This window comes from Ammospiza nelsoni, chromosome 15 (genome assembly GCF_027579445.1).
Source record: "Ammospiza nelsoni isolate bAmmNel1 chromosome 15, bAmmNel1.pri, whole genome shotgun sequence".
Taxonomy (NCBI): Eukaryota; Metazoa; Chordata; class Aves; order Passeriformes; family Passerellidae; genus Ammospiza; species Ammospiza nelsoni.
Window position 1 is genome coordinate 5137451 of NC_080647.1, and position 27134 is coordinate 5164584.

Genomic DNA, 27134 nt, shown 5'->3' on the forward strand with positions numbered 1-27134 from the left:
GGATTGAAAGTGGTGAATGGGACTTTTCCTCACAGCTTGCAGCTGCAATATGGAAAAGGAGAGTTTTGGGGAACCTAAGGGAGTTCAGAGGGTGAGTGAGGCAGGAAAATGTGGGGAGCTGAGGTGCTTGGGGATGCAATCATGGAGATGGAGAAAGTTATCTCTGATGGAGACATCAAATCCTTGCTAAGGTTATGGGCAGGAGAGCCACTGTCACTCCTGGACACACAGCAGCTGGAGCAGGTATTCCCATGCCTTGTCCATCTCCCACTACCTAGAATACCTTCCCATCCTCAAAATACTTCTAGATCTAATAGAAATGTGGTAGATTCAAAAATTATTAAATAACCACTATTCAGAGTGGAAACAAGCAACAAATCAGTTTAAGACTAATAGAAGTTGTGCTCCTTCATTTGAACCCTGATCCCAGGAGGAGCTGATCCCATGCAGTTTTCCAGGTACCAGTGATACTACAAAACTCAGCTGATGTTTGCAAAACAGCTTTTATTTTGTTTTTGTTTTTTTTTTTTTTTTGAGCATCAGTTCTTGGGAAGTAAAACCCACAGAAGGAGCTACAGAGTTCCCGTAAGTGCCCTCAGCTTGTTTTCACAAGCTGATCAAGGGAGAGGGTGCGAAAGTGAAGGGACAGGAAACAGCTCCCAGTCATGCTGAGGCTGAGCAAGGTCTATAAAAATCCTCAAAACAAGCACTGAAACTGAACTCTCCTTCTCTGACAGCTTTATACAGAGTGTAGCTTATGAGAGACTGCTGAACTGACAACAATTGAGTTGTGTGAGGTCAACTCTGCCCGTGAGCATCCATCCCTTTGGAAGGGGACTCCTTGCAGTGTGCAAACATTTATTGTGTCAGTGGCATCAGAGAGAACATTTCCATCGACCCCAGTGCATCCTACTTGGCCCAAAGTCAACTTCTCACACCTGGGAGGAGAACTATGACAGCTTATTGTGTTTAATCAGTGCCACTGCCTTTTAGAGGGAAATGGTTGTTTAAACCCTGATTCTTGGCTTTCCTGCCCACCCACTTTTTTTTCATTTATTTTGCAAAACAGAGAAATAGGAAAACACAACATACAGAAAATATTTAGCTGAGCTACATTTACTCACTGGAATTGAATAGTTGGAGTTAAAATATGCATAGCAAGTGTTTCTGGTATTTCTTCTGGTTTTGTAGCAACTGTTGCAAGACTGTACAAATTGTTCACATTCTTTTGAAAATATACTGATTTCCAAAGGCAATAAATTGGTCACTATTCAGCCAAATCCATCCCCAGGTATCACGAGATACCCTTGAAGTAACAGAGTGAGGGCACTCGGCTGAAGACCTGTAACTAATTTAAAAATAAAGGGTAAATTAATCATTCCTTGTCACTGCTTTGCATAGCTACCTAAAAATGTAAACATTATGATCATGACAGGACCTGATGGAAAAAAAATCACAATAGTTTATGAACTTAACTTCTGGCCTATCAGTGAAATCATCTTGGCAAGGACTCTTCTCTTTTTTACTAGATGCATCAACTGAACAGATTGAGCTGAGCTTTTTTGGGGCAGATTCATCTCAGGTACCTCTGGACCACAAATAGAAGAGAGTGAGAACCTGAGTGGTACCACCAGCACCATCAAACCCACCTGCACTGATCCCAGAACCACCATGGTCCTGCCCCAAGGAGTCTAAAGGCAAAAGCCACCTGCCCATGTCCACCTTGCCATCTTGGAGAGGAAGAAAGTCACCTGGAGCAAGGGAAGGTGCCACTCTCTGGGTGTTTGAGGAGAATTTGCCTTGCAGAGGGTGTTACACCAGCTGCAGGTGCGAGTTGTGGGATGTGTCAGCGATTAGGGAGCAAACAGAGCTGGGTGAGGAGGGAAAGGAGGAGCAGAGCAGGAGGGTGAGTGTGGAAAGGGGGAGCAGAGGTCACTGGTGACCAGTGGGATGCACCAAACCCAGGAACACATGGAAACTACCTTCACCTGTCCACAGCCCCCACTGCACAAACCACAATGTCCTTTGGTTGCTACTGGCCAGTTTTAGGTTCTGGTGTGGTTTTCCCAGAGAAGATCCTTCAGCAGATGTCAGTGTATGAATGCGTGATTGTCTCTGGCTTGATCACAGAGCCTGGGAAAATAGAAGAAAAGCCTGGGACTTTTCCACCATTTCCCAGTAAAAGTTTTTTCACTTCCTCCTGTGTATTCTGTAGTCCAGTGAGGCCAGGTGTGGGTGGCACAGGGAGGGGGACAGTCACATCAATTGGGTCACTCACCAGATTCTAACACATCAGTCTTAGACAAGGATTTATCTTCTATATACTGGAAAATTTACACTACCACAAAACTCCCTTGTACAAACCTGCAGGACCTTTCACAAAAGAGCTGGTAATGGAGTATCCCAGACCAGTATCAGATTTCACATGAAATACCTCAGCTTCTTCCAAGTGGCTTTCTTGTCACTCCCTCATTGACGAGGCGCTCTCTTTGCTCATGAGCCGGCTCCGGATGGCCATGCTGCTGTGCCTGGAAATCTGTTCCTGGAACTCAGAAGTCATGAAGAAATAGATGATGGGATCCAAGCAGCAGTCGAAGCTGGCGAGGCTCAGGCAGAAGGGCTGGGTGTAGAGCGTGATGGTGCTCAGGAGGCAGTCAGTGATGACATTCTCCTTCACCAACATGTAGAAGAAGAAGTTGATGTGATAGGGAGCAAAACACACACAGAACACAACGGCACACATGGAAACCATCCTGAGGGCCTTCCTCCTTTCCCCGCTGTTTTCCTCTGGGACATGGAAGCCCCGGATGGAGTCTCTTGTTTTCCATGTGCAGAATAAGATGATGACGAGTGGGCCCACAAAGCCCAGGAGCTCAGCAGCGCCGGTCATCAGCACCGTTCCCACCTTGCTGTCGATCGGCTTCACCTGCAGGTCAGCAAAGCAGCTGGTGGTGTTGGCACCCAGCCCGTGGCTCCTCATGATGGGGAAGGGCACACAGAGAGCACCCACCACGAGCCAGACCAGGGCGCTGATGGCCACGTCGTAGCGGCGCTTCCAGCTCTTGGCTTGGAAGGGGTGGTACAGGAAGAAGTAGCGCTGGATGCTGATACAGGTGAGGAAGCAGATGCTGGCGTACATGTTGAGGTACTTCAGGTAGAAGCAGAGCAAGCACAGGACATCCCCAAATGGCCAGATGTGGTTGATGTAGTAGTAAATGCGCAGAGGAAGTGAGAGGACGTGAGCCAGGTCGGCCACGGCCAGGTTGATCATGAAGATGACGGCTTTGCTCTTCCTGCTGAGGAACCGGCACAGGACCCACAGGGCAGCGCTGTTGGCCAGGAGCCCCGGGATGAAGATGAGGGTGTAGGTGGTGGCATAGAGGATGCTCTTGAAGGGGAGGTCCTGATGGGAGCAGCTCTGGTTGCTCTGGGTCATGACTGGGTTGCTGGAAGAGGCTGGGATGGTGTAGGGTGGGTGGATCATGCCTGTGGAGACAAAAACGGGATGTGAAGGCAAAGGCTCTGCAAGAGTTGTCAGTGCTCATGTCTGCATTTCCCATTTGGCTGTTTAGCAAAAGCAGAGGTTTGGGAATGTTGTCTGCATGAAACATCCTGGAATCATGTTCAGATCTGCCCTGTCAGAGATCCCACTGTTCCCTCAGGCGTGGGAGACCATTCCTGGTGCGTCAGTCCCAGGAGCACAAGTGAAGCTGTGCCACATTAATAATGGGGCAGCAGAAAAGCTGCTCATCCCTCCTTTGGCCATGTCTTCAAGGTCTCCTGCGGTTTGGTCTCTGGGAGCAAGGCAGGAATACATGGATGAAAGTGGCATATCCCAGCCTCCATCATGGTCATGGCCCAGCGCTCAGAGTGTGGGTGCCAAGCACTGAATCATGGAATGGTTTGGGTTGGAAAGGACCTTAAAGCCCATCCAGTCCCACCCTCTGCCATGGGCAGGGATGCCTTCCACTATACCAGGCTGCTCCAAGCCCCATCCAGCTTGGCCTTGAGCACTTCCAGGGATATGTTGGGCTGTGTTGGGCATTATGTGGGGGACAGGCCTCCAAGCCCTTCAGAGGACCTCATGGACCCACTTTCTCCGGCATTACAGGCACAAACCACATGCAAAAGGGTAGCAGGGAGTGGACTTGGAAAATGTGACTGTTGTGAACACAGCCAGTGCTCCTGAAGTGTTCTGTTAATGTATTTAAGCTGATGGAACACACAGAGACCTGGTCACGCCACCAGCTTCTATTTCTCATCACCATGGCAGCCTCAGTCTGACTCTTTTTTCCGTCAGATAATTTTACTTTTTAGATACTGCCAATTTCTGTCTCCAGCCATCAGCAAGATGCCACGTATTGAACTGTTGGGCCACTTTTCTCTTGCCAGCTTTTGTAACCAGGACCAGTAAGTTTGGTAACTCATCCTCAGCAAGGCAACACAGGCAGGAGCTGGGGTTTATTGGGGGTTTCCTCCCAGGGTTATAATTCTCTCTACAGTGATTCCCTCCCATGTTGACTATAACGGTTAAAGTTGAAAATCAGCTTCATATGGCACTGCAGACACTGATTCACTCCTCTGACTCATTTCCTGCAAGGGGCATTCGCCAGAAAAACTGTCTCTGTAGGTAGAAATTAGTAACTCCTACTCTGTTACTGAAGCTTTTTCCTTCATGTTACCAAAAGAGTTGAGTTTAGAGCTCTCACTGACACAGAGCACAAATTGCTGGGTTTTCAGCCTCTTAATCATTGTGGTGCTTACATTTGGCAGCTCATCCAGACTCTGTCCAGAATGCCATGGAAGGGTTGGGATTCAGCCCCCAAAACGCCCAGACATGACAAGGTCCCACATGCGGCACGGGCAGTGAGCAGGGCCTTGTAACCTCAAACAGATTCTTGCCTTTCTTTCTCAGCTTCCCTCTCACATTCCCACTGCCTTCAAAAAGCAAGGTCTGTGTGTTTATCCCCTGCTAAAGCAGTCTCAGCTTTAGCAGCTCCAGCTGCTCCAAGCATCAGGAAAGTGCTGCTTTTGGGAAGCTCTCTGGCTCATCCCCTTCCTTCACCAAGATGCTGGACCCCAAGCCCTCAGAGCTGCTGGATTCTGAGCTCTTATCGCTGCTGGATCCCAAGCCCTCAGAGCTGCTGGATTCTGAGCTCTCATCGCTGCTGGATCCCAAGCCCTCAGAGCTGCTGGATCCCAGCCCTCATCACTGCTGGATCCCAAAGCCCTCAGAGCTGCTGGATCCCAGGTGCTCATTGCTGATGGATCCCAGGCACTCATTGCTGCTGGATCCCAGCCCCCATCACTGCTGGATCCCACCACTCAGAGCTGCTGGATCCCAGCCCTCAGAGCTGCTGGATCCCGAGCCCTCAGAGCTACTGGATCCCAAAGCCCTCATTGCTGCTGGATCCCAGCCCTCAGAGCTACTGGATCCCAAAGCCCTCATTGCTGCTGGATCCCAGCCCTCAGAGCTACTGGATCCCAGTCCTCATTGCTGCTGGATCCCAGGCCCTCAGAGCTGCTTTTGTTCCCCCAGCTCCACACACAATCCCCCTCCCCACACACATCTCTGGGATAGGATGCTCTGCTCCATGTTCCCCATCCCAGGACACCACAGCCTTGCTCCTGCCACAAGGCCAAAACAGGCCCATGAGGAGGGAAGAGGCTTGAAGTGTGACAGAAACACAGAAAAAAGATTCATCTGGCTCATGGATTTATCTGCCCCGAGAAGCAGCAATGGAGGCCTCCTGCTCTCCATCTGGGAGTTGCCAGGACAGGGAGTGAACAGGGACTGGAGCTGAGCACGGGGCTGTTCCTCCCCTCACAGTGGGTTACATCCCATTTCCTGGGAGACCTGTGAATTTCTGCTGCTCCAGAGGTTTCATCCCTTTCCAGCTGCTGTCCAGCTGGCCATGGCCTTGTCTCTGGTAAAAGCACACCCACTGCACCTTCTGTTCCTTCAGGTCACCTCTCCCTTGGCCAAGAAACCATTTTCCAAGTCCTAATATGCCTGGTTTTCCTTGGATACCAAGCCTGGAAGGTCTGGTCTGCTGCTCCTCCAGACACAGCTGGTGGGTGACCATTAAAACCACACAGGATTAGGTACAACTGCAAAAATATTTTAAAGACATTTTTATAATTGATTATCTAATTAAATGCTGGCCAGTGTGTGCTTGTTCTTCAGTCCAATGAGTAACAGCAGCCAATTTGCTTATCAAGGTTCTTAAATACAGCTAGGTCTTATTGAGTCCCTTCCAACCCAGAATATTCTGTGATTCTGTGACTTAGGTCTCATGTGACACTAAGGACAATTGGGGTGATGGGGTGATGGTCTGCTGACTCAAACTGGGCTCTGACCAGAGGTTTTAGGGCAAACTGCTGTGTCCAGCATGTGTCCCTGGAGCATGAGGGTGATGCTGAGGGCACACACTCCATCCCAGAGCTCAGCTTGCCTCTCTGGTGGGACAAACCCTGCCCAGGGCATGGAGAGCTTCCCCCTCATCCATCACCTTCATCTGCCAATTGTCCACAAGGTGTCAGAGTTCATTCAAATCTCATTTCTTGGCTCTCTTTAAGCTATTTTTCTCACCCCCAAGTGTTGTCTGAGTGGCAGCAGTGGGAGCTCTCATAAGTCCACCTTGCCATCATTTAGGAAGAACCCAAACTGAAAATATCCAGTGTTGCTGAATAACTGATATTAGGAAAAAAAATGTTCCCAGGAGTGGACCTGGTTGCTGGTATCTTTCCTGATGATCTTTAAAAGTCTTTTCCAACCTAATGATTCTATGATTCAATTTGCAGGTAGAAGAATCCTGAAAAGCTGCACTTTGGTGGAGATCATTGAGCTGTGGTGAACCCTGGAGCCAGGAGGTTATAACACCCATCCTGCAGGTGATGTCCACCACCCCAGCAGATCTAACTTAGAGACTGGGAACAGAGGTGGGTACCCTGGAGTCAGAAAATGCCTCTCTGCATTCAGGGAACTCAGGGTCTGAGCAGGGTTACTTGATGCAGGCTGGCAGTGCACACAATTAATACATTACCACAATTAATATGCATGGGGTGGTGTCTGCTGCCTCATCAGCAGGGCCTTTCTGAGGATTAAGAATTTCATTACAAAACCATAAAAACATAACAAGACTAAACCATCTTTTTAATCAAAATGCACCCACACATACACAGTGCACCACAAAATTATTGCATTTCTGCCTTTCCTCTCACTGGGGCTCAGACTGAGGCTTAATCCTACACCAACCCCTTCTCTTCCCACTTGTGCACAAAAGCAGACACTTGAGATACCACTGAGGGGCCTAAAATTACATTTCCAAAGTCCTTTGCTGTATGGTGGGTGTGCAGCAGGGGCTGCAGAAAACTGAAATCTCCAGTGGATTTTATCAGTGCTCATTGACATCCTGCAGAGAGGTGGTTCCCACTGCAATATTGCTATCAGAAAATGATTATTAAAAAAAAAAAAAGTATCAAATAAACACACTGAAATCCAACCACTATTTTTTATATTTTTGTGAGATTCTGCATCCCTGATGCTGTTGCAATAAGGATATAAGAAGCGAGCATGTTATTACTGGAGCTTTGGAAAATAAGCATAGCATTCCTAGGCAAAAGATGTTCATCTGGATAGGCTGAGAAGCACAGGGATGTCATTCCAGAGCCCTGGATCTGTCTGAGGTGCCCATCAGAGCCAGGTTGATTTGATTGGGGCACAAACAGCTCCACACTCTGCCCTCAGTGCACAGCCATGACACCAAAGTGAAACCTCTGTGCTCGAGGTGAAACATTTTACAGTTAAAGGTGCTTTTTTGGCTTCTCTTTCACAGAAAAAGAGCATGTCTGGGCTGACTGCTGTATTTTCGTTTTGCAGCACTGGTGGAGCTCCTTCCTGCTGCTCCAGCAGAGACAGCAACAGCCCCCTCAGGGTGCTGGCTCCAGGCTGGGCAAGGGCTATCCCACAGATGCACTTCCCTCATGGATGGAATTCCCATGGCTGATGATGCTGGCACTGGGGCCAAAGTCCCTGCACTTTTACTTGACACCAAAAATATGCCCTTGAAAAGAACGCCACTGTCCCTGCACAGCTGCTGCTCCATCCTGCTCAGAATCCCCTCCTGCAGATCCTGACATCCTGACTCACCTTCTGTGAGATTCCCTCTTGATCTACGTGCAGAAATCCTGGATTCAGGGGCCACCCACTCTACATCCTGTCTGTGACCACCCTGTGGGCTGTTTGCTGGGCTCCCAGCAGAGCTGAGCTGCTGGTGCAAGTGAAAGCAAAGTCAGCAGAAATGCACCTTTTGCAAAGAACAGCTGCAAACCTGCAGACCATGAAGTCAAATTTGAAGCCTTCAGCCCATGAAGTTAAGTTTAAAACCTTCAGCCCATGAAGTCAAGTTTTAATCCAGACTACAGCCTGAATTAGGAATGAAAACCGCCTCAGGATTCTCATTAGCAAAAGCAAGTCCAAGCAATCCTGCTATTTTTGTCATCTCATGTCCCCACACTATTATCAATTTCCTCCTGTTGCTGCTCACTCACAGAGCCTCAGATGGCACAAAGATGGGCAGCACATGGATTTTATTTTATGGCAATATAAATCCCCATTGCAAAAAACAGATTTGCGTTTTACCCTTACTGTCAAGTATGACTTTAAAATAAAATATATTCCCAGAGGAATCAGGCAAGAGACAGAAATTATCCCTGCTAATGACACTGGAGAACAGTTGGAGCGCCGCTAATTGCCCACGCCTGACATTTGTTTTTGCAGGCGCAGCAGCCACTGTTTGAACTCCTCCATGTGTTCACCCAGAGCATTGGCACACAAGGAGAGCAGCGGCTGCTGCTGCTGCTGCTGCAGGGCTCCAAGTGCCACAAATCTCCTCCTGGCAAGAGCCACCCCCCAAGGAAAAGCCTGAGGAAAGAAAGGGATGTTTCTGCAGGAGGCAGCACGGTTCTAGATCGCAAGGAGAGCGTTCAAAGCAGCCTTACCTTGGCAAGCAGAGCTGTGCTCAGTGCAGCCGAGTGCTCAGGAGGAAGTGAAATGTCCCCTGCACCACTGTTTACACCAGCAAGGGGACCTGTGTGACATCACAACGTGCCACAAAAGGTGCTGCTTTTGCTGGTGCTCAGATGTGGCTCGAGCCCTGCTCCCAGCCCTGCCAGCTCAGTCCTGGTCAGATGTCCCCACAGTGACCCCAGAATGGGGTTACGTGCCTTTGTCCCAGGTGTTTGCTGTCCTGCAGCTCTGCTGGGTTGGCTCAGCACCCACTGGGAAAATTCCAAGTGGAGTTGGGTGCAGGGCACCCCTTCCTCCTCTCCAACTCTTCCTCCTCTCCAACTCTTCCTTCCCTCCAGCTCTTCCTCCTCTCCAAGCACAACTCTGAGCAGACCATGGAAATGCTCCCGAGGTTTCTGCCTGCTCCTGCCTGGCAGCTGTCCCTGCTGTCCCCTCCTGCCCCTGGGGCTGAGGACCCGCTGGGTGCTCTGCTCCAGCTCAATCCTCCTGCAGATGAGGTCTTACTTCCCAATGGCTTTTTTTAGCACAGTGGGAGCCTTGCCTGACATTTCTCCCGAGCTAAATAAGTCCCCAGCTCGGTTTACACTTGCTGGATCTCCCTGCCAAGGGTGGCACTTCTGACATTGCTTCAAGGAATGGGCACAGATCCAGCCTCACCTTATCCCAGGGGATAAATACACGGCTGAAGCTACACCTTTACCCCCTTGGAGGATCTCATTGTTTGGATTTTCAGAAAGCCACCAGGAATCTGCCCTGCTTTGCTTCTCTGGGATCTGGCTCTCAGCACTCGACTGTCACCAGCTGAACTCTGCTCTGCTGTGGTCTGAGTGTGTGAAATCAAACATCACAGCAGCTCCTACCTGACATGGGGACAATGTAAGTGTTGATGTCTGACAGCTCAGAAACCTCAGAAAACCAAAACTGATGGCTCATTCAGGTAATCCCACGCTGAGCTTTCCAGACAGTCTCGTTTCCATCACTTGTCAAAGCAGGTTGGTAGAAGTTGGGAGCTTGCCAGGTGTTTATTTTAAATTATTTATATGGACCTTTTGAAAAGTAATAGTGAGGTTTTGGCCAGTGCTGGAATGTTTATCAGCACATCCCGTTTAGCTGATTTTTTTTTTTCCTTCAGCAACGGAAACATATTTATTGGAATTTATCCAATCACAAAATTGTCTTTCACATAAAAATCACTGCACTCTGCAGCCTGGCAAGCTGCGAATTTGGGAACAGCAGTTCCCTGACTGACCGCACCAGCATCTGTGGAAAACAAACATTCACAGAATCACAGAATCGTGGATGGTTTGGAAGGGAAAGGAGTTTAAAGTTTTCTTGTTCTGCCCTCTGCCATGGGCAGGGACACCTTTCACCAGCCCAGGGTGCTCCAAGCTCTGTCCAGCCTGACCTTGGGCACTTCCAGGGATCCAGGGGCAGCCACAGCTTCGCTGGGCACCCTGTGCCAGGGCACCACCACCCTCATTATCAGCTCGTGTGCAGATGCTCTTCTCTGCATGAATCTCCATCTAGGACAGGCTTGAGTGATCTGAGCAAAAGTCACAATCCTTGGGAAAAAAGGAGAGGGGAAAGATGCAGCTGCTGTTCCTGCCTTTCCCCATGGCCATAAATTGCTGTGGTTTGGGGCAGGTTGTTACATGAGAGTTTTAGGACGACGTAGGAAATTTAAAAGTGCAGCTCATTGCACCTGCAGAATATACTGCTGAATTTCTTCTTCCTTAAATAAGTACAGTTGCAGAGGATCTGCACCCTGTTTACTGTGGTGGTTTATCAGTTATCCTGCAGACAAGGGCTCAGGAAGTGGCTTTTTCTGCTGATAAACCAGAACTGCCTGGAGATTTTGCAGACAGTTATGTTGGGTCCGATGGAATTTCCCTACAGAGCTCTTTGCTCTCTTTCTGAGGGTAAAACTTCAGTTTGTGCAGCATAAAGGCTCTTCCTCTTCTTGGTTATTGCTTCCCAGAAATAGTCATTACCATAATTACCTGGATTAAAGGAGAGCTTGGATCCTGCAAGGCCCCCTGGACTTCAGTGCCATCATCATGTGACAGATAATTGAGCAATGTCGTGGTTTTAACCCAAAAGAATAGCTCCAGCTTTGCCTGTCTGCTCTTCAGAAGCTGGGTTTGATGTGCAATGATCCCAAATAGAAGTTTCCATGCCTTTTCCACGCTTCTGTTTCCTTTCCAAGTTTTTTCCCCCAAATCCAAAATTAAGTGGCTGCTCTGTGGCTTTTTTGTGGTTTAGTCCATAGAACTGTAACTGGTTTTTTAGAGGTTTTTCCACATCTATAAGGGGAGAAATCAAATAAGGAAAAAACCCTCCCATAAAACAAATTACAGCCCTTCAGTGGGAACCAGAGGAAAAGCAGCTGCATTTCTAATTTATTCTTGAGATAGGTATGTAATTTATGAAAATGTATTATTTTGTATATAGAAAAGATTATTACAGTACATATTATTGTGTAATCTATAGTATAGATTATTGTGTAGTATTATTAATATAGCAATATTCATAATAGTGCATAATTATTAATTTTTTCTAAAATCACAGAAACCCAGGATATTTGGATGGGAAGTGACCTCAAAGTCCATTCAGCTCCACCCCCTACCATGGGCAGGGACACCTTCCACCATCCCAAGCTGCTCCAAGCCCCATCCAGCCTGGCCTTGGACACTTCCAAGGATGGAGCATCCAATAAATAATAATAGTATTGGATGGAGCAGCCAATAAATAACATCAAGATTTAGATTTCATGTCAAATTTATTTGCTGTCAAGTCAAGCCTTTGGAGTGTGGAAAAGCAGATATTCAACAAAAGATCACACCAAGAAATTTATCTAAGTTTGGTCAAAAGTTGTACTCTGACAAAGAGAAAATAATTGTATCCTGATTCAGTGATTCTTCCTGTGGAGATTATAAAGGATTAATTAAAGGAGAGTGAAATGTATATGTGGAGCTTAAATTACATAACGGTGTTGTTTACTCTAATGTATCAGATAACAGAAAGAGGAACAGAGAATGACAAACATTTCAAAAATCTTCCCTTTTATTTCTGGTTTTGGGCCTCAAGCTGATAATAATTTTTTTTCCTTGCAACAAAAAAGAGCAGGAGGCACATGGAAAAAGTCAGAACGGGCTGTTCTGTGAGAAATAACTTCTAATTACCTGCATTTTCTGGACCCTGAAACATCATTGCTCATTAGTGCCTCTCTCTGCTCTTACAGAGCTTCAATTGCAGCACGTTGTTAACGATTTCCTCTGCCCCCAGTACAGACACACACGTCCCTCCTGTCCAAAAGAGAGGCTGATTCTGTTCCAAAGAAATGGATTTTTAATTCAAACCAGCTCTTTTCCTAACAGAGCTGCCCAGTAGCTGTGTCCAGCCCATCCCTGTGTCCCATGACAGCCGTTCCCTCCCGTGGGCGCTTGGAACGGGGATAAGGAACGAGCTGAAAGCACACACCAAGGGTTTCTACAGGAACAAAAATATATAAAATATTCCCCCCTGACAGCAGAAAAAGAAAGATCTTGGAATGCTGGTGGCCAAACCCTTGGAAGCTCGCCCTAGTTTTATTCAGAGCAGCTTGAATCCCTGGAGCTGGAGGAGAGTCTGAGGAGCTTTTCCAGTGGGAGAGCCAGGGCTGGCCAGTGCTGGCCGCAAGGATTTGCCCATCAGAACCATTGCTTTTTGTCAGAGTCATTTACTTCCTAATTATGGGTCTTTTGCAGAAACTAAAAAGCAGAAAATGTGTCTTCCCCTCTAACCAAGCAGAGCCTCTGAGAAGTATTTTCCATGCAGCTGATGCTAAAAATAATCGTTGGTTTTCTTTGCTGAAAACTTCTCCTTCGTCTCTTGCAGCTCAGAATCCCTTGATGGACAGATTCCAGCAGCCTTTTTGGAGGGGATAAATGAAAATTATGAAGGAGAGGAACCTGGGGAGGAAAATGAACTCCAAGTTTTGCCTGTGGTGGTTTTAATTTCTTTGCCCAGTTTAATTTATTTGCAAAGACCCAAGGGGGTCTTTGTAGTGGTGAGTTCCCCTGGAGCAGCTGCCACAAGCTGGCACATGAAATTCCTTTTCCTTACATGCAGAGGGAATTGAGTGCATTGTTTGTGTTCCTTTTGGAGCTTTGTGCTAAAGCCATTGCTCTCGTTTTCCTGGGGGAGAATCACCAGCACAATCTGGTGAGGTACAGTTAAATGTAGAGGTTATAATTTGTTAATTTAGAGCTTCCAGCAAGAAGAGCTACTGGTGTTGGAACATCAGCCTCAGGGAACCAGCTCAGCCTGGACGTATCTCCTGGAATTCTGTCACCTCTCACCCACAGGTGACTCACTGCTCTGTAGAGGCAGCACAAGTCTGAGAGTCACAGGGTGAGCTTGGACACATCCCAAACCATCCTGGGATCCCAAAGCCAGTGTCCCAGATATTGTCTGTGACATTGGTGCAGTCTCCCCATGAAGGCTGCAAAGAGAAGGGTGAGAATTTTCATGAGAACTGGAAGGCAAACCTAATGAACTCCGTGGGGAATTCCCGAGACCAGAAAACCCCCTCCCAACAAACATGATCAACCCCAGTCATGTTCTTCATCACATTTTCTTCATGAGGCTCTGCTTCCCCTTTCACTTTGTCTGGAAACAGCACCAAAGACTCCACCAAAGAGAGAATTTGTTTGCATTTAAAATTAGGAGACTTTTAGATGAGATACTGGGGAGAAATCCTTCCCTGTGAGGGTAGGGAGGCCCTGGCCCAGTGTGCCCAGAGAAATTGTGGCTGCCCCATCCCTGGAGGTGTCCAAGGCCAGGTTAGACTCATTCTTGTCAGGTTTTTCATGGAATCACAGGACTATTTGGGCTGGAGGAGACCTTAAATCTCATCTCATTCCAACCCCCTGCCACGAGCAGGGACACCTTCCTGGTGTCCACCTAGAGTAGGTTGCTCAAATCCCTGTCCAGCCTGGATTTGGAAGCAATCAGGTGCTCTGTAGGACACGTGTGGGGTGTGTTAAAATGTGAACACAGGCTTAGGCCTGGGCCTAAGATATAGATCTGCTCAGAGAAAAAAATTAATTCTGCACCATTAACAACTGACAGCAAGAAATCAACAGCAGCAGTTGTGTCTCAGGTCTGCTCTGGGTGCTCCTGGCTGGGGAAGGATTCCAAGGAAAATGATTCCTGGTAGAAAACAGCCTCATGAAACATTTTATAATTTCAATAAGATTACAAAGACTGGCAGCACGTACAAATCACAACAGCTACAGCCCAGATTTCACTGGCTGATTGGAATAATGAAAAGCCACGAGATAGTTTTGCTCTATCACTGTTTCCCAGGATTCTAAACAAGCAGGACAAAGTCCTGGGAGCTGGTTTGATTTCCCTGCCCAGCAGCAGAGATGCAGTGATGTGTGCAAATGTTGATGGAACAGTTTGATTTTAGCTCTTCCTGAGAAACATTAGCTCAGCATCATCTGCTTGGGCGTTTTTGCCTTATAAAGCTCTTTTGTCAGCTCTCAGTCCTGCTCCAAGTGCCTGGATGTGCCTGGATTCTGCTGAAGCTGAGCCCCACCAGTCACAAACTCCAACTTTTTGCCCTCTGGAGCTACAGCTGAAGACCTTTAGTTCAGCAAGTTCTCAGCAACAGCAAAGGAGAGCTGGGAAGGAGCTGTGCCACCCCACAAGGTGGATTTGTCTCCTGGAGCTGGTGGGAGGAGCAGAGCAGGAACCAGCAGCTCCTGGAGCCTTCTTCCCATTTTGGAGCACGCTGTCCTTTGCTCACATCCCACAAGGATGTAAATCCAGCTGAGTGTTGGAAAGGATGAGTAACTCTTTACTCTTGTAAGAGTTCCTTTGGATAGAGGAGTCAAGATTTCCTTGGCAGCCAAAATTCATTGGCCCTGTTGGATTTTGCTTCTTGTTTTGACAGTTTCTCCAGTAGCTCTGTGTTTAGGTTCACTCCTTGTTTCTGTTTTCTCTTTCAAATCTGTCTTTTACTCCTCAGTTTTCTCTGACACCTGGGGAGGAAATGCAGCACAATCATGTCTAAGCTGTGTTTGCAGCATCCCAGTCTTGCAGAAAGAATCCTTCATATTCTGGGATCAAACAACAGTTAAGCTACACCCTATTTCTCCACTATTTTTCCTTAATGTTTCACTTTTTAATCTCATTTTCTATCCATAATGTGGATTACATCACACTACCAATTCCTTGGATAGTATTTCCAAACAGTTGCTATAAGGGATTTACTCTAAATGGGTATTTCTAACAGTGTTTTCCCAGATTCAGGAGTTGGGAGAAGAAATATTTGTTGTCTTTGAGCAAAATTGATTTCACCCCATATTCCAGCTGTACTCAGAGAGGGAAAGCACAGCTTCCAGTTCCACTCCCCTTGAACCAGTACCACAACTTTACTGGAGTGAAATCCAAACCTTAAGTGGCAAAATCACATTTTTCTAGGGGCATTTTCTGCAGACACATCCCACAAACAATTTGCAGTTCAGCTGAGATATCTCCTCAAGGTATCAGATCCCAGGAGTCCTCACTCCTGGAAAAAAAAAATATCCCACCAACTCCCAATGGGTTTTCATTGCATTGGAACTCTCAAATCTTGCTGCTTTTAAATGAGAACCTCTGAGAATCCATTTGGGAGATTGAGAAGAGGCATTTGGGATTGGGATAACTCCTCTGCCTTTAAGATCTGTTGAGAAAATGGAGCACAGGGGAGGCTCCACATGTACAACATCCCAGTGAGAAGTGAGAGAGAAAAACCATTCAGAATTGGCTTCTTAAATCAACTAATTTTAGACTAAAAGCAAAGTTCCTTCTTTCCCTTCCTCCCTGAAATCAGTGGAAAAATCCACACCAGTCCTATGATTCCCTGATAAATCAGGCCATAGGTAATCCCAGTTAGCACTGGGCTCTGACTAGGAAATGATAATAATCTGTGAATTAGAACTGGAATTTTCTCTTTCTCATTTCAGGCTGAGTTATTGGGGTTTGGGTTTTTTGTTTGGGTCTGATTTGGGGGTTTTTTTGCTTGCTGAGTTTACATAAAACTTTGGGGTTGAATTTTTTCCTTTCTTGTCTTCATAAGCAGAACCCAGGTGTTTCCCAGGCTCGTCAGTAACTCTCAGGTTCCTCTTCCACCTTGATATCAGCTCCATCTCTGCTTTTCCCAGGGTGTCTCATCATTTTGTGTGTGGATAAGAAACCTTTGTAGCCACCACTTGACCAAACACCTCGTCTGGAAGAGCTGCAGCTCATAAATTCATTGTGCAATCATTTTATTCTGAAAATTCTTGTACAGGTGGAGGAGAAGAAAAAAGGAAATGGTTGGCTTGTGGTCGAGACATCAGTGAAATTGTGTAACAGTGTCAAGATGCAAAGATCAGCTCTGCTAATTCCTTTTTCTTCCTTTCTTTCTAGCTGGAAGGAGAACTGAAGTCTGGAAGAAGCACTGGGCAGTCACTGGATCAGGGATTTTGAATTAGCCTCATTAGCATGCATTAATTAGATTTCTGCAGAGCCAGAGACAGCAGGCTTCAGGAAAACGATATCCTGCCTTTTGTCAGCAGCTCACAGATGCCCCGGAGGAAGGGGAGCTGTGCCTTCCCTGGGGACAGCAGCTCCGGGCAGGAGGGACATTCCAGAGGCAGCACCAGCGGCTGAGCAGCTGCACCAGGGGGGATGCTCAGGCAGCCCAGAAAGCAAGAAATGCTGGAAGAGGTGTAGGAAAGGATAATCCTGCCCTGAGCAGTCCTGGCCTGGCAGGTGGCAGCAGGGACACGGTGTCACCACGGCCCCTGAGCAGTGACAGACCCAGGGTCAGGTGCAAGTGAAGTCAGGTGGAAGCTGCAGGCAGGAAATGCCCATTATTTGCTGGCAAGTTGGTTTTTCTCTCGCCAAAACCACTCTTAAGAATCCCAAGTCCTTTGTGGAGCTTCAGCCTGAGTGTCTGGGACTGTCTTTGCTGAGGGAAAAGTCACCAGGGAAGGCAGCAAAGGATTTCCCATAGAGGTGTCCAAAGACAGTTTGGAGGGGAAAATGCTTTTTTCTAGAGAGTAAACTTGGGCAGAAGCTGCTGAGACTGGCACAGAGACCTGCCTGAATTCCCTGAGGTTTCCCATTCCTTCAGGAAATACTCCCTTTGGAGTGCAAGTTGGGGATTCTGTCCCTTTATATAAATTTGGCCATTCCTCCCCACGGCTCATCCTGACTGGAGTGTGACTGCCTTGGCCAGAACCCAAACCAGCCCTGGTGTGTTGAGTAATCCCATGGGATCCAAATCCCACATCCCATGGGATCCAAATCCCACAAATCCCTGTGCTGCAGCTGCTGCAGAACCTTTGAACCTCAGAGTGTTCAGCACTGAGCAGGGGCTGCAGGAGCACACTGAGTAGGAGGTGTGGGGACACTTCTGCAGAACTTTGTGAGCGTTTCTGCAGCTCAGAGCCTGTTCTGGTTTCTCTGGTTTCGTGCAGCTGTGGCTAAACTGTCATTAGCTCCTCAGATCTGCGGGCCACTGAGCTGTGACAGAAGCGTTTGTGCATTAGATAAAGATTCTGATTAATTATCTGAGCACCTCGTGGCCTGTCAGGAGCTCAGCCCGCCCAGAAAGGCTGTGGGGTGAGCTCTGCTTCACAGATAGGACCAAGAAACAGCAAGGGCTAAGATATTTCTTAATTCTTCTTCTAATTTCTCATGTAGGGCTTGGTCCCTTGGTCCCCTGTCCCTGTTGGTTTGGCTCTGCCTGTCCTCATGAGAGCCCTCCCTGAGGCCATGGGCCAGACCACAGCCCCAGAACATCCTCACGGATTTTAGGGTCTTTTAACCTTCCTAAAGACCACAGCAGTGCCAAATCCCTCCCTCTGGAACAGCAGCAGGTTCTCAGTCTGTTCTCTGTTCCATCCAGAGAGGGAAGCAGGGATGGATCTGAGAGCTCTCCCAGACTTCAGTCCCTGGCCCCATCCCCAGGCACATCCTGCCCTGGGCTTGGATGAGCCCAGCTGGGACCTTCTGGAGGGCAAGGACCTGTCCTGGACCCACAGGGGACATTCCCAGCCTGGAATCAGCGCTCAGGGTGATGAGGAAAGGAAAGAAGCCTCAACTGTGCAGACAGGACATGGGTTTGCAGGAAAAGGAAGGAAGATTTTTAGGGGGCTGCTGGAAGGAAGGAAGTTCCTGTGGGAGAGACTCAGTGACTTCTTGTGGAAAAGTCTGCAAGCTGCAGAACTCCCCAATCTCCCAGCAGGGATAACCAGCAGCTGTTCCATATAAACCTTTGCAACCTCAGCACCCCTTAATGGCCCTGAGCAGCCTCACCTGGGGCTCCCCACAGCTGCTCACAGCTCCGTTTGAGCTCAGCCTGGATCCCTCAGCCCTTTCCTTGCCTTGGGCACACTCAGCTCTGACCCTGCCTCCGGCACAGACCTTTCAGCAGGTAATTTCCCTCTGGGATGAGCCCTTGGATGCACAGTTTAATTTATTTCCAGGCTGATCCTGGCTTTTGAGGGAAGTTTTGGAGTCTTGTAGCCTTGTCTCCAATCCTGGCTCTGTTTGCTTTAACTCTGGAATTCCTGGCTGGACCCTGGGTGGGGATTGCTGAGGGGCTGAGCTGCCCCTCCAGGAGGGTTTCAGGGAGGGCTGAGGGTGTTCCCTGTGCTGGGGCCATCCCTGGATCCCAGGTTCCTGCTCTTTTGGGATCAGCCACCCTCCTGCTCAGCCCAAGGCTGTACCCAGACCCCTGAGGGTGCCTGGAGCTGCTGCCTCCCAGAGAAAGTGCTTGGGGCAAACAATGGATTCCAAGGTGTTAGAGGGGGAAATTTTAGGATTTGGAGTGGATGCAGGGCTTGACAAGGTGTTGGTGCTTCTCACATATTCCTAACGAAAAGAAAATATCTTAAGATTTCAGCTCCTCAATTTCCCTTTCCACGAGCTGCCAAAATCCTTTTTAGGCTCTCACCTGGCACATTTGACGTGAAAGTCAAAGCAGGGCCCCTTCTCCTTCAATCCAGGGCCTATCCTGGTGTTTGTTTTTTTTTCTTTTAAGCATGAAACCCCCAATAATGGGGTGATGTGGCTCTCCCTTCTTCCCTGCCACCCATTTCTTGCTTCCCTGGAGTTCATCCCAAATTCAGACAATTGCATTTCCAGGGTAAATAATTTCTCTGACAATGATTTTTAGCTTCTTGGGCTGACTTGCTGTTTTAAGTTTATTTTTCAGCTCCCAGCTCTGCCTAAATAGAGTTTCCCTTGCTGAAAATGTGCCTTCAGAGCAGGAAGGAACTTGACTTTGTGAAGATTTATGGCCCTTTTAACCTCATTATGGGACTATTTGTAACAATCAGCTTCAGTTCCACTTGAGACAGTAAAATTTCTGTAAGCTCTTATTTGCCTCAGGCTGGAAGGTATCAGCTACTGAAAAGCAATGAAATGAAGGCATTTATCCACATAAAACATTGCAAATGTGCTGTTAAAAGCTGGATCCTGTCTTGAGTTTTTAATGCAGAAGCCTAAGGATGTGGAGTTGGGAATAAAATGGAGATGGAGAAGAAATAAAAGAAAATGTTAATTGTTAAAAATACCAAAACCAATCAAATAATCACCAAAAAAACTCTACTTGAAGTAGTTTTAAATGAACTTTTAATCTTTTCTATCTGAAATGAAAACGAGATGAAAAGGTGTATGGAAAGAGAAGTTATTGAGAAGATTTGAGAGGAGGAAAAGAAGTTATTGAGAAGATTTGAGAGGAGGAAAAGATATTTTATTGAAACAAGGAACCTGATGAAATTTTGATACAAAGCACTTTCCCCACTTTTGGTCTGACACTTTTCCATCCAACCTGAATTTATTTTAGCAGCAAATACAAACCTAAGAGGGTTTAAGGAAAGATTTCCCTCAGCAAGTGCTTCATTTCCCCCTTTTTCCTTCTTCTCTGCTGGTTTATCTTTAATTAAAAATAGATTTAGAGAGGTGATGATAATGGGATCCTTTCCAGCCCAGGAGAGTCCATGACACAATTCATTTTCCAGAACTTATCTGGGACATCCAATGTCATTATCAATGCTTTCAATTTGGAATTAAATAACTTTCCAAATGGTGTGAAAGTGGTGAGGAGACAGAGTTTTGTTCTGTAAACCTCTAGGGAGAAACAACTTTGCTTGGGCTGACAGTTTAACAGGTGGTTTTGGTGTGTTGGTTTGGTTTTTTTGTAATTTTAACCACTTCTTCAAAGCTGTGTCTGCTTTGAAGGTCAGTGTCCATGGGAAATGGGATGAATTTCAGTCTGTGTCTGCCAGGGAGGCTCCTGATTTACTGTGGAATTAGGAAGATAGCAAAAGTTCAGCTTTTCATGCCCATAAACTGTTTATAATTGTTTGAAAAATCTGTTACAATGGCCAAGGGAACTTGGGTTCCCTTTGAGGGCAAGGACAGTCTGGACAAAGGGATTCATGAGGAGAATCACTAAAACCAGCACCTGTATTTTCAGGGTCTCACCCTAATTCCCAGAGTTTCTGCCTCTGGGATTGTGGCTCTGCTGTCTCAGTGCCAGGGGGTGACTCTGAATTGCAGCTTTGAGGCAATTTGAGATCAGTGAGCAATTTCTCATGGGAGGGGAGGATGGAAAATGGGCCCAGCGGGGGCTTGTTCCACACCTGAGCCTCATCCTCAGCTCAGAACCAGATGGGGGCAGCAGGAGAAGAGGAGTTTGTCTGATGAGTGGTTTAATAATTGGATTTAAGGTAGCTCTGGGTGGTTTTTGTACTCTGACCATCTTCCTGTGGAGTCTCTCGGTGCCATTTGAGGGGAGGGTTTGCTCCACACCCTGAGGAAACACAGCAGTGTTGGTGGGGGGAAATTTTCTTTCTGTAGGGATGTTTTAGAGCTTATTTGGACAAACAGAGCTGCATGGAGCAATAAACCCACAGCAAACACTGGTGCCAGGGAGTAGCTGATTTTACAGGATGGGCTGAAGCAGGGCTGTTAGTCTGAGCTGCTTAAAAGTTCCTTTTCTTGCCTGGAGTGTTTTCCTCTGGCTGTGGGATGGCAGCAGGTGCCTCAGCACTGCTTGTGCCAGGTCAGTGTGGGAATAATGGAAAATAAACTTTGGCAGGCTGAAAGTGTTGGAGGACAGGAAAGCCTGGAGGACAGGAGCTCCAGGGAGATCTCAGAGCCCCTTCCAGTGCCTGAGAGAGCTCCAAGAGAGCTGGAGAGGGGCTTGGGACAAGGGGATGAGGGACAGGACGAGGGGGAATGGCTCTAAGGTGCAGAAGGGCAGGGATGGATGGGATATTGGGAAGGAATTCCTGCCTGTGAGGGGAACAAGGCCCTGCACAGGGTGCTCAGAGAAGCTGTGGCTGCCCCTGGATCCCGGGGAGTGTCCCAGACCAGGCTGGACAGGGCTTGGAGCAGCCTGAGACAGTGGAAGGTGTCCCTGCCATGGCAGGAGTGGCATTGAGGGAGCTTCGAAGTCCCTTCATCCCAAACCATTCCAGGATTCTCTAATTCCAATCTTTTCCTTTGCAGTAGCTTGGAGGAGATAAGGAAGGATTTATTCCCCCGTGCCTGAATCTCTGCCTTTCCCTTAGAAAAGTGTGATCCATCCCTTGTTTTCTCCCTTTAATTAATTTGTGCCCTTATCCCTGACACGGCTGAGCTTCCTCCTGGGGCTGTGGCTGTTTGAATCCCAGAGGGATTTGGGCAGGATGGGCTTCCCCTGGCAGATAACTCAGATCTGGCTCTGCCTGACACTGCCTGCAGCTCTGGGCACTGCAATGACAAAAACCACTCCTGGCACGGGAATAACAAACCTTTCATCAAAGGAATCTGTCAGTGTGGAATAAAGAAGATGTCCCAGGGGAACAGGACCCTCAAAGCAGCTGGGGAGGGAGAAATGTGAATAAATGGCAGAGGATTTGCAGCATCTCAGGCTGCCTTGGATAAGCAGCTTTTGCATGAGCTGGTTTTGAAGAGCCCTCATGAATTTTTGTTTCCTTATCTTCCCTCTACTTACAGGGCTCATGTGGATGCTTTTCCTGCAGAATACCCTCAGGGTTTTGGTGCCTTTTCTGTCAGGGGATGAATTTACAGAAGGAAGCTCTGTCTGCTGTGCTTTCCTGGTTCCTGTGAGCTCCAAGGAGATTTTTTGTGTTCCACGGCTGCCCTCTGGTGCTCTCTAAACCCGAAGCAGGTCCCTGGCTGTCACTCAGCACATTTTCATAGGCATTTCATAGCCTGCAGCTACCGAGGGCTTGTTTCATGTTGCTTCTCTCGTGCCATTACTGCATTTGAAAGTATAATTCAGGACTTTAATGGACAGCCCCTAATGAAGACACCATTTTGTTATAACAGTTGTTTTTTTGCTAAAATGTGGTTTCTTAGAACTACATTTGTGTTCTTCACTAAATGCCTCACAGTTTCTGTACCCCTTTCCTTCTGATTTAACATTTCTTTTTCATTTCTGTCATCTTTTATATATATATATATATATATATATATATATATATATATATATATATATAACACTTTTGTGATGCACTGTACTTCACACAGGAAAAACCTCACAAGAAGTGGCCCTTTTCTTTAATTATGCAGCAATTAAAGCTCTGTTCCCTTGTGTGGGATGATGCTTTTGGTCCAGAAAGCCAAGCAATCAAATTAATGAATTTGGGAGCACCTTGGATTTGCCATTTCAAGGTGACTGAAATGAGAGGCAAAAAGCCTGTGAAATTCAAGGCTTAAAAGTGAGATTTTTGTCCCTGAGTGCACATATAAACCAGTGAATATATAATATTTTCAGGAGAAGAGTGGGAAAATAAACTCTGTAAAGAGCATATTCCAGCTTTTCCAAGCCCCAGAGAAGAACTGATGGTGTGGATGGAATTATTCATCACTGGAGAAAGCTCTCCTTGTGCTCAGAACCCAAATCACGACATGGGTAAAATTGAGGAGCATCCTTTGTCACCTTCAGGGGTCAGACTTTTACCAAAAAATGCCTTAAAAAAGAAAAGGTCAACGAGGTTTTGAGAGCTGTCCTTTGGGAAAGGGAGCAGGGATTTGTGCTTGCACAGGGGAGAGTCCTGAAAACCCCAAGATGTTGAAATCCAGGTCTCAGCACAGCATTTTCCGCCCTGAAAAGGTTAATTAATGAGCCCAAGTTCTAATGGCAGTGAGGGCAGAGCTCCCAGTCCCTCCCAGCCCGTGGAGTTTATTGACACAGAATTCCTGCAGCAGGAGCAGCACAGGGGACAAGGCACTTGTGCCTGCTGGGAATTGAGGCAAACAAAGCCCCAGTGCTCCCACAGAGCCCTGGCCACCTTCCAGGCCCCTGGTGGGAAAAAATATCAATTGAAACCTGCCAAAACGTCCTTTCTGGCATTGCTAAAAGGGGTCTCAAACAGTCCTGGTTTCTGAGGTCCAATGTTAATGTCTTGTTTCAGTCATTAATCTGTGAATTAAATGTGCTGCACTTTGGAGAGCAGGAGTTTGGTTTGCAGCAAAGCACAGAACACATCCCTGAAAATTCCCTGCTTTTCCAAGGCTGGGAATGGTGCCCCCCTCACCTGCAGGAGGGAGGGGGGAAATCAGAAACTCTGAGTAGTGGAATTCTGGCTTGTCACCTCCTGAAGCTTTGCTGGAAAAGCAGGAGAAAATCCCTGGAGAGGGGGACTGGCAGGAGGTGGGGTGAGGGAGCAGCCCCTTCTCCCTGGGAACACCTCCCTGGCTGCTGCTGAGCCTCAGGGAGCTGCAGGGTCAGTCACCCACTCACCCATCTTCGGCTGTCAGAGCTCTCCGATGGATTCAGGAGATCCAAATGGATCCTGGGACAGCTCTGGGACTGCTCACCAAGCAGGCCCAGGAAGTCTCCAGGAGAAGGATTATGCAGAAAATGGGATCTGGGGATGCTGCCTGGGCCCTGAGCCATTCCAGAGCAGCTCGGAGGAAATCAGCAGCTGCCTTCCCCAGCAATCTGCTCCGTGCAGCCTGGGCTCTCCATCACTCTAATGAGGAGAGGTGTTGTAAACTTGTAGCAGCAGCAGCTCAGCAGTGTTGTGCTCCTCAGAGCTGTGCCAGGCTCTCACTGCCTCATGCCTGGCAATTATTTAGGGATTGTGTGGGTGACAAGCAGAGCTGGGAGGTTCCTCCTGCCCCCTCAGCCCCACAGCCCCCCAAAAGCAGCTGCAGTTTTTGCTGAGCTTTTGGCACAGGCACTGGTGTGGTTTTGGTTGCTGCCCCATTACCCAGCTCAGTCATTTCTGCAGCAGGGAGCAGGATGGGCTGCTGGGCTGTGGGTGCATTTTGGGCTGAGAAACGTGTGTGTGGGAGGTGATACCATCAGTGACTCTGGACCTGCAGCCTCTGCCCTCGGCGTGGGGCCTGCAGAGGCAGCTTCAGCCTCTGATAGCTGGGCTGACTGTGGCACAGTAACTCATGCTGGTTTAACTTCTTTTGCATTTTATGCTTAGTTTAGGGTTTTTCTTCCCTATCTGTCCTACATCACCTTCCTCTTCTGCCCTGTTAGATTTGTTTTCTAGCCAGCTCTGTCCTTCCCTCTAGTTCTAAAAAGCTTCCTTTTGATTTATCTCTTTATTTTTACTCTTCATGTCTTTCCCCCAGTTGTCTGCACATCCTCTTTTCATCTCTCTCCATTATTCCTTGCATCCTCCATTCCCTCAGGATCACAGAAGGACTTTGAATTGTCTCCTCTATTTTTTAATTAGGCAAAGCCTTCAGCCCAGCTTGGCTGATCCCACGCTCTTATTTTCCCCCAGGGTATCACATTTAACTGGTAAAACCATGCTCAGGGGAGGTTGAGGAGATGTTTGGGGAGCAGCAGGTGCCAGGCAATATCCAGGTGGATTTCCAGAGGCAGGTGGATGCTGGAAAGGCAGAACCAGGACTGCTCATACCTTTAAAAGTGTCCCAAGGCTCCCTCAGGAGGATCTGCTTGGAGTGGGTGACATCCCTGTGCCCAGGGCACAAACACAGGTTCCTGATGAGCTGTTCCTTCCCGGGGTCCCAGGAAGTGTTGGAATGGCCCTCCAGCCTGATCCTGGCTGCAGTGCAAGGAGCATCATCTGCCCAAAGATCCCTGCTCACATCCCAGTCCCTGTGTGCCTCCCTGTGTGCCCTTGGAGGCCCAGGTAAGGAGCAGAGCCCCTGGCTGAGCCTGCAGAGCTCCCTTCTGGCTGTGCCATGCTGGAGTTGCTCATGGAAGCTGGAAGAAAAGATGGTTCCTGTTCAGAGTCTTACCTGAGATGGGAGAATTTGCATTTCTGTTTGTTGTGGTGTCTCCTGAGCCATCACAGAGGCATCAGAGAAAGGGTGGAGGGACACAGGGGAGTGTTGAGTTATCCCTGGGCCCTGTACCAGGGATGTTTTAACCTCAGTTCTCACTTGAAATGTGCACCAGAGCATCAAAGCCCAAAGAGAAGCACTGAGAGTGCCTAAAAATCACATTTTTGTTCCTTTGAAATAATTTCAGAGCTTTTATCTGGACCTCCAACACCGAATCCAGCATTGCAGTGCTGGTTTGGCATCTCAAGGCCAGGCAGGCTGAAGGTTGTGGCTGGATCAGTGGCCACCCAAAGTGACCCAGGGCACAGCTGGGTGTTCACAGCCTCCTTCCCACTGCTGGGTTTTTGAGCTGGGTTTTTGGAGGGGAAGAACAGCACTGTCACCACTGTGTCCATGAGAATCCCAGGGCAGGGGTGGTTTGGCACCCCAGGTGTCCAAAATGCAGAAATCTGCGCCTCTGGGTGTACAATATGTTTTGGTTGTACAGCTCTGTGTCTGGGGGTTGCTGTTGTTTTAAGGAAAATTGTCTGGATCGTTTCCATGGTTTGGGGGAAACCTGGAATGTGGGGATGGGCTGGGATGGCTGCTCCATCCCTCTGGGTTTGGGGGTGGCTTCAAGAGGGTCTGCACAGCCCCTGAAGGCTCTGCTGGGGCCACATCTGTCCCGTGGCACAGCTCTGAGGCCACTGCTGGGCTGTGTTCAAACCAAATGAATTTGGGCAGCCGTGTGGGTTGGTTTTCTCCTTTTCTGTGTATTTCTTTTCTTCTTTTCTGTAAATTTCTTTTCTCCTTTTCTGTGTATTTCTTTTCTCCCTTTCTGTGTATTTCTAAACAATCAGTACAAATTCCAGTCCTCCAATTAACAGAGAAAATCTAGATTATTTAAAGGGAAATCAGGTTTTTGTCAGCACTCTGCCCTGGCCTTTCCTCTGTCCATCAGTGTGACCACAAACAATAACTGCTTTAACATCAGGGACTACAGCAGCAAAGATTTAATTAAAAGTATTTCTGCAAGATTCCCTAGAAAATAAATCCTCATTTGGTCTCTTGCCCTGTATCTTCACCAGAAAGATTTCCATTTGCATTTCTCCTCTTGCATTGGGAAGCACAAGTGTGAAGTGATGTGTGGATCTGCAGGCAGTAGAAGCCGACCAAGAATTTGCAGCTCCTAAAAGGAAGGATTTTCACATTGGATTTTCACCTTAGAAGGGTTTTTACTTTTAGCCCAAGCTTTAAAAAGAAGTTGTTCTTGGGTGTTTGGCAGCAGCTTTGCTGCAGAAGTCAGCAATCAGGTATTTAAATAATGCCCTTTCCCCTCTGCCAGCTTTTCCTGCTTAAAAAGAGTTGCTATGGGAGTTCCAACTTGCCATAGCATTAGAGTTTGCCTATGAATCAAGAAACAAAGGGGACTGGATGAAAAGTCTTTTTTATCTGAATACACATCTTCAGCAGTGATCGCTTGTAATCGAAATTCCTGCCTGATTTCCTGCTGGAGACACCAGGCTGGCTGCAGGACAAGCAGAGCTCTCAGAAGTGATTTCTGGTCGCCATGGAGCTGGGAATAAACAGCTTTTTTCTTAGGATAGCCTCCAAAACACCACTGGGCTTGCTGGCTAACACACAGCTCAACCCCTGAATTATTTGCATCCCTTTGTGTTTCAATTCATCCTGGGTTTCCTTACTTAAAATGTTGATTTTTCATGTGGGGATGGAGCTTCCTTCCTTTTTCAGGAGCAGAAATCTGCACTTTCCACCAGCTTTTTTAAATTTTTCCCTGAGGGATTAAGTGGCA

At 47.6% G+C, this 27134-nt stretch overlaps 1 protein-coding gene across 1 annotated transcript; it reads right to left on the reverse strand.

Moving 5' to 3' along the window:
* Positions 1 to 1100: 1100 nt before the first annotated feature.
* Positions 1101 to 9228, reverse strand: LOC132079844 (putative P2Y purinoceptor 10). The gene is made up of 2 exons (XM_059482666.1): positions 9004 to 9228; positions 1101 to 3486 (listed from the first exon to the last, which is right to left on the reverse strand). Exon 2 carries the CDS (start codon positions 3482 to 3484, stop codon positions 2462 to 2464), a length of 1023 nt encoding a protein of 340 aa, XP_059338649.1. The 5' UTR covers positions 3485 to 3486; positions 9004 to 9228; the 3' UTR covers positions 1101 to 2461.
* Positions 9229 to 27134: the final 17906 nt, after the last annotated feature.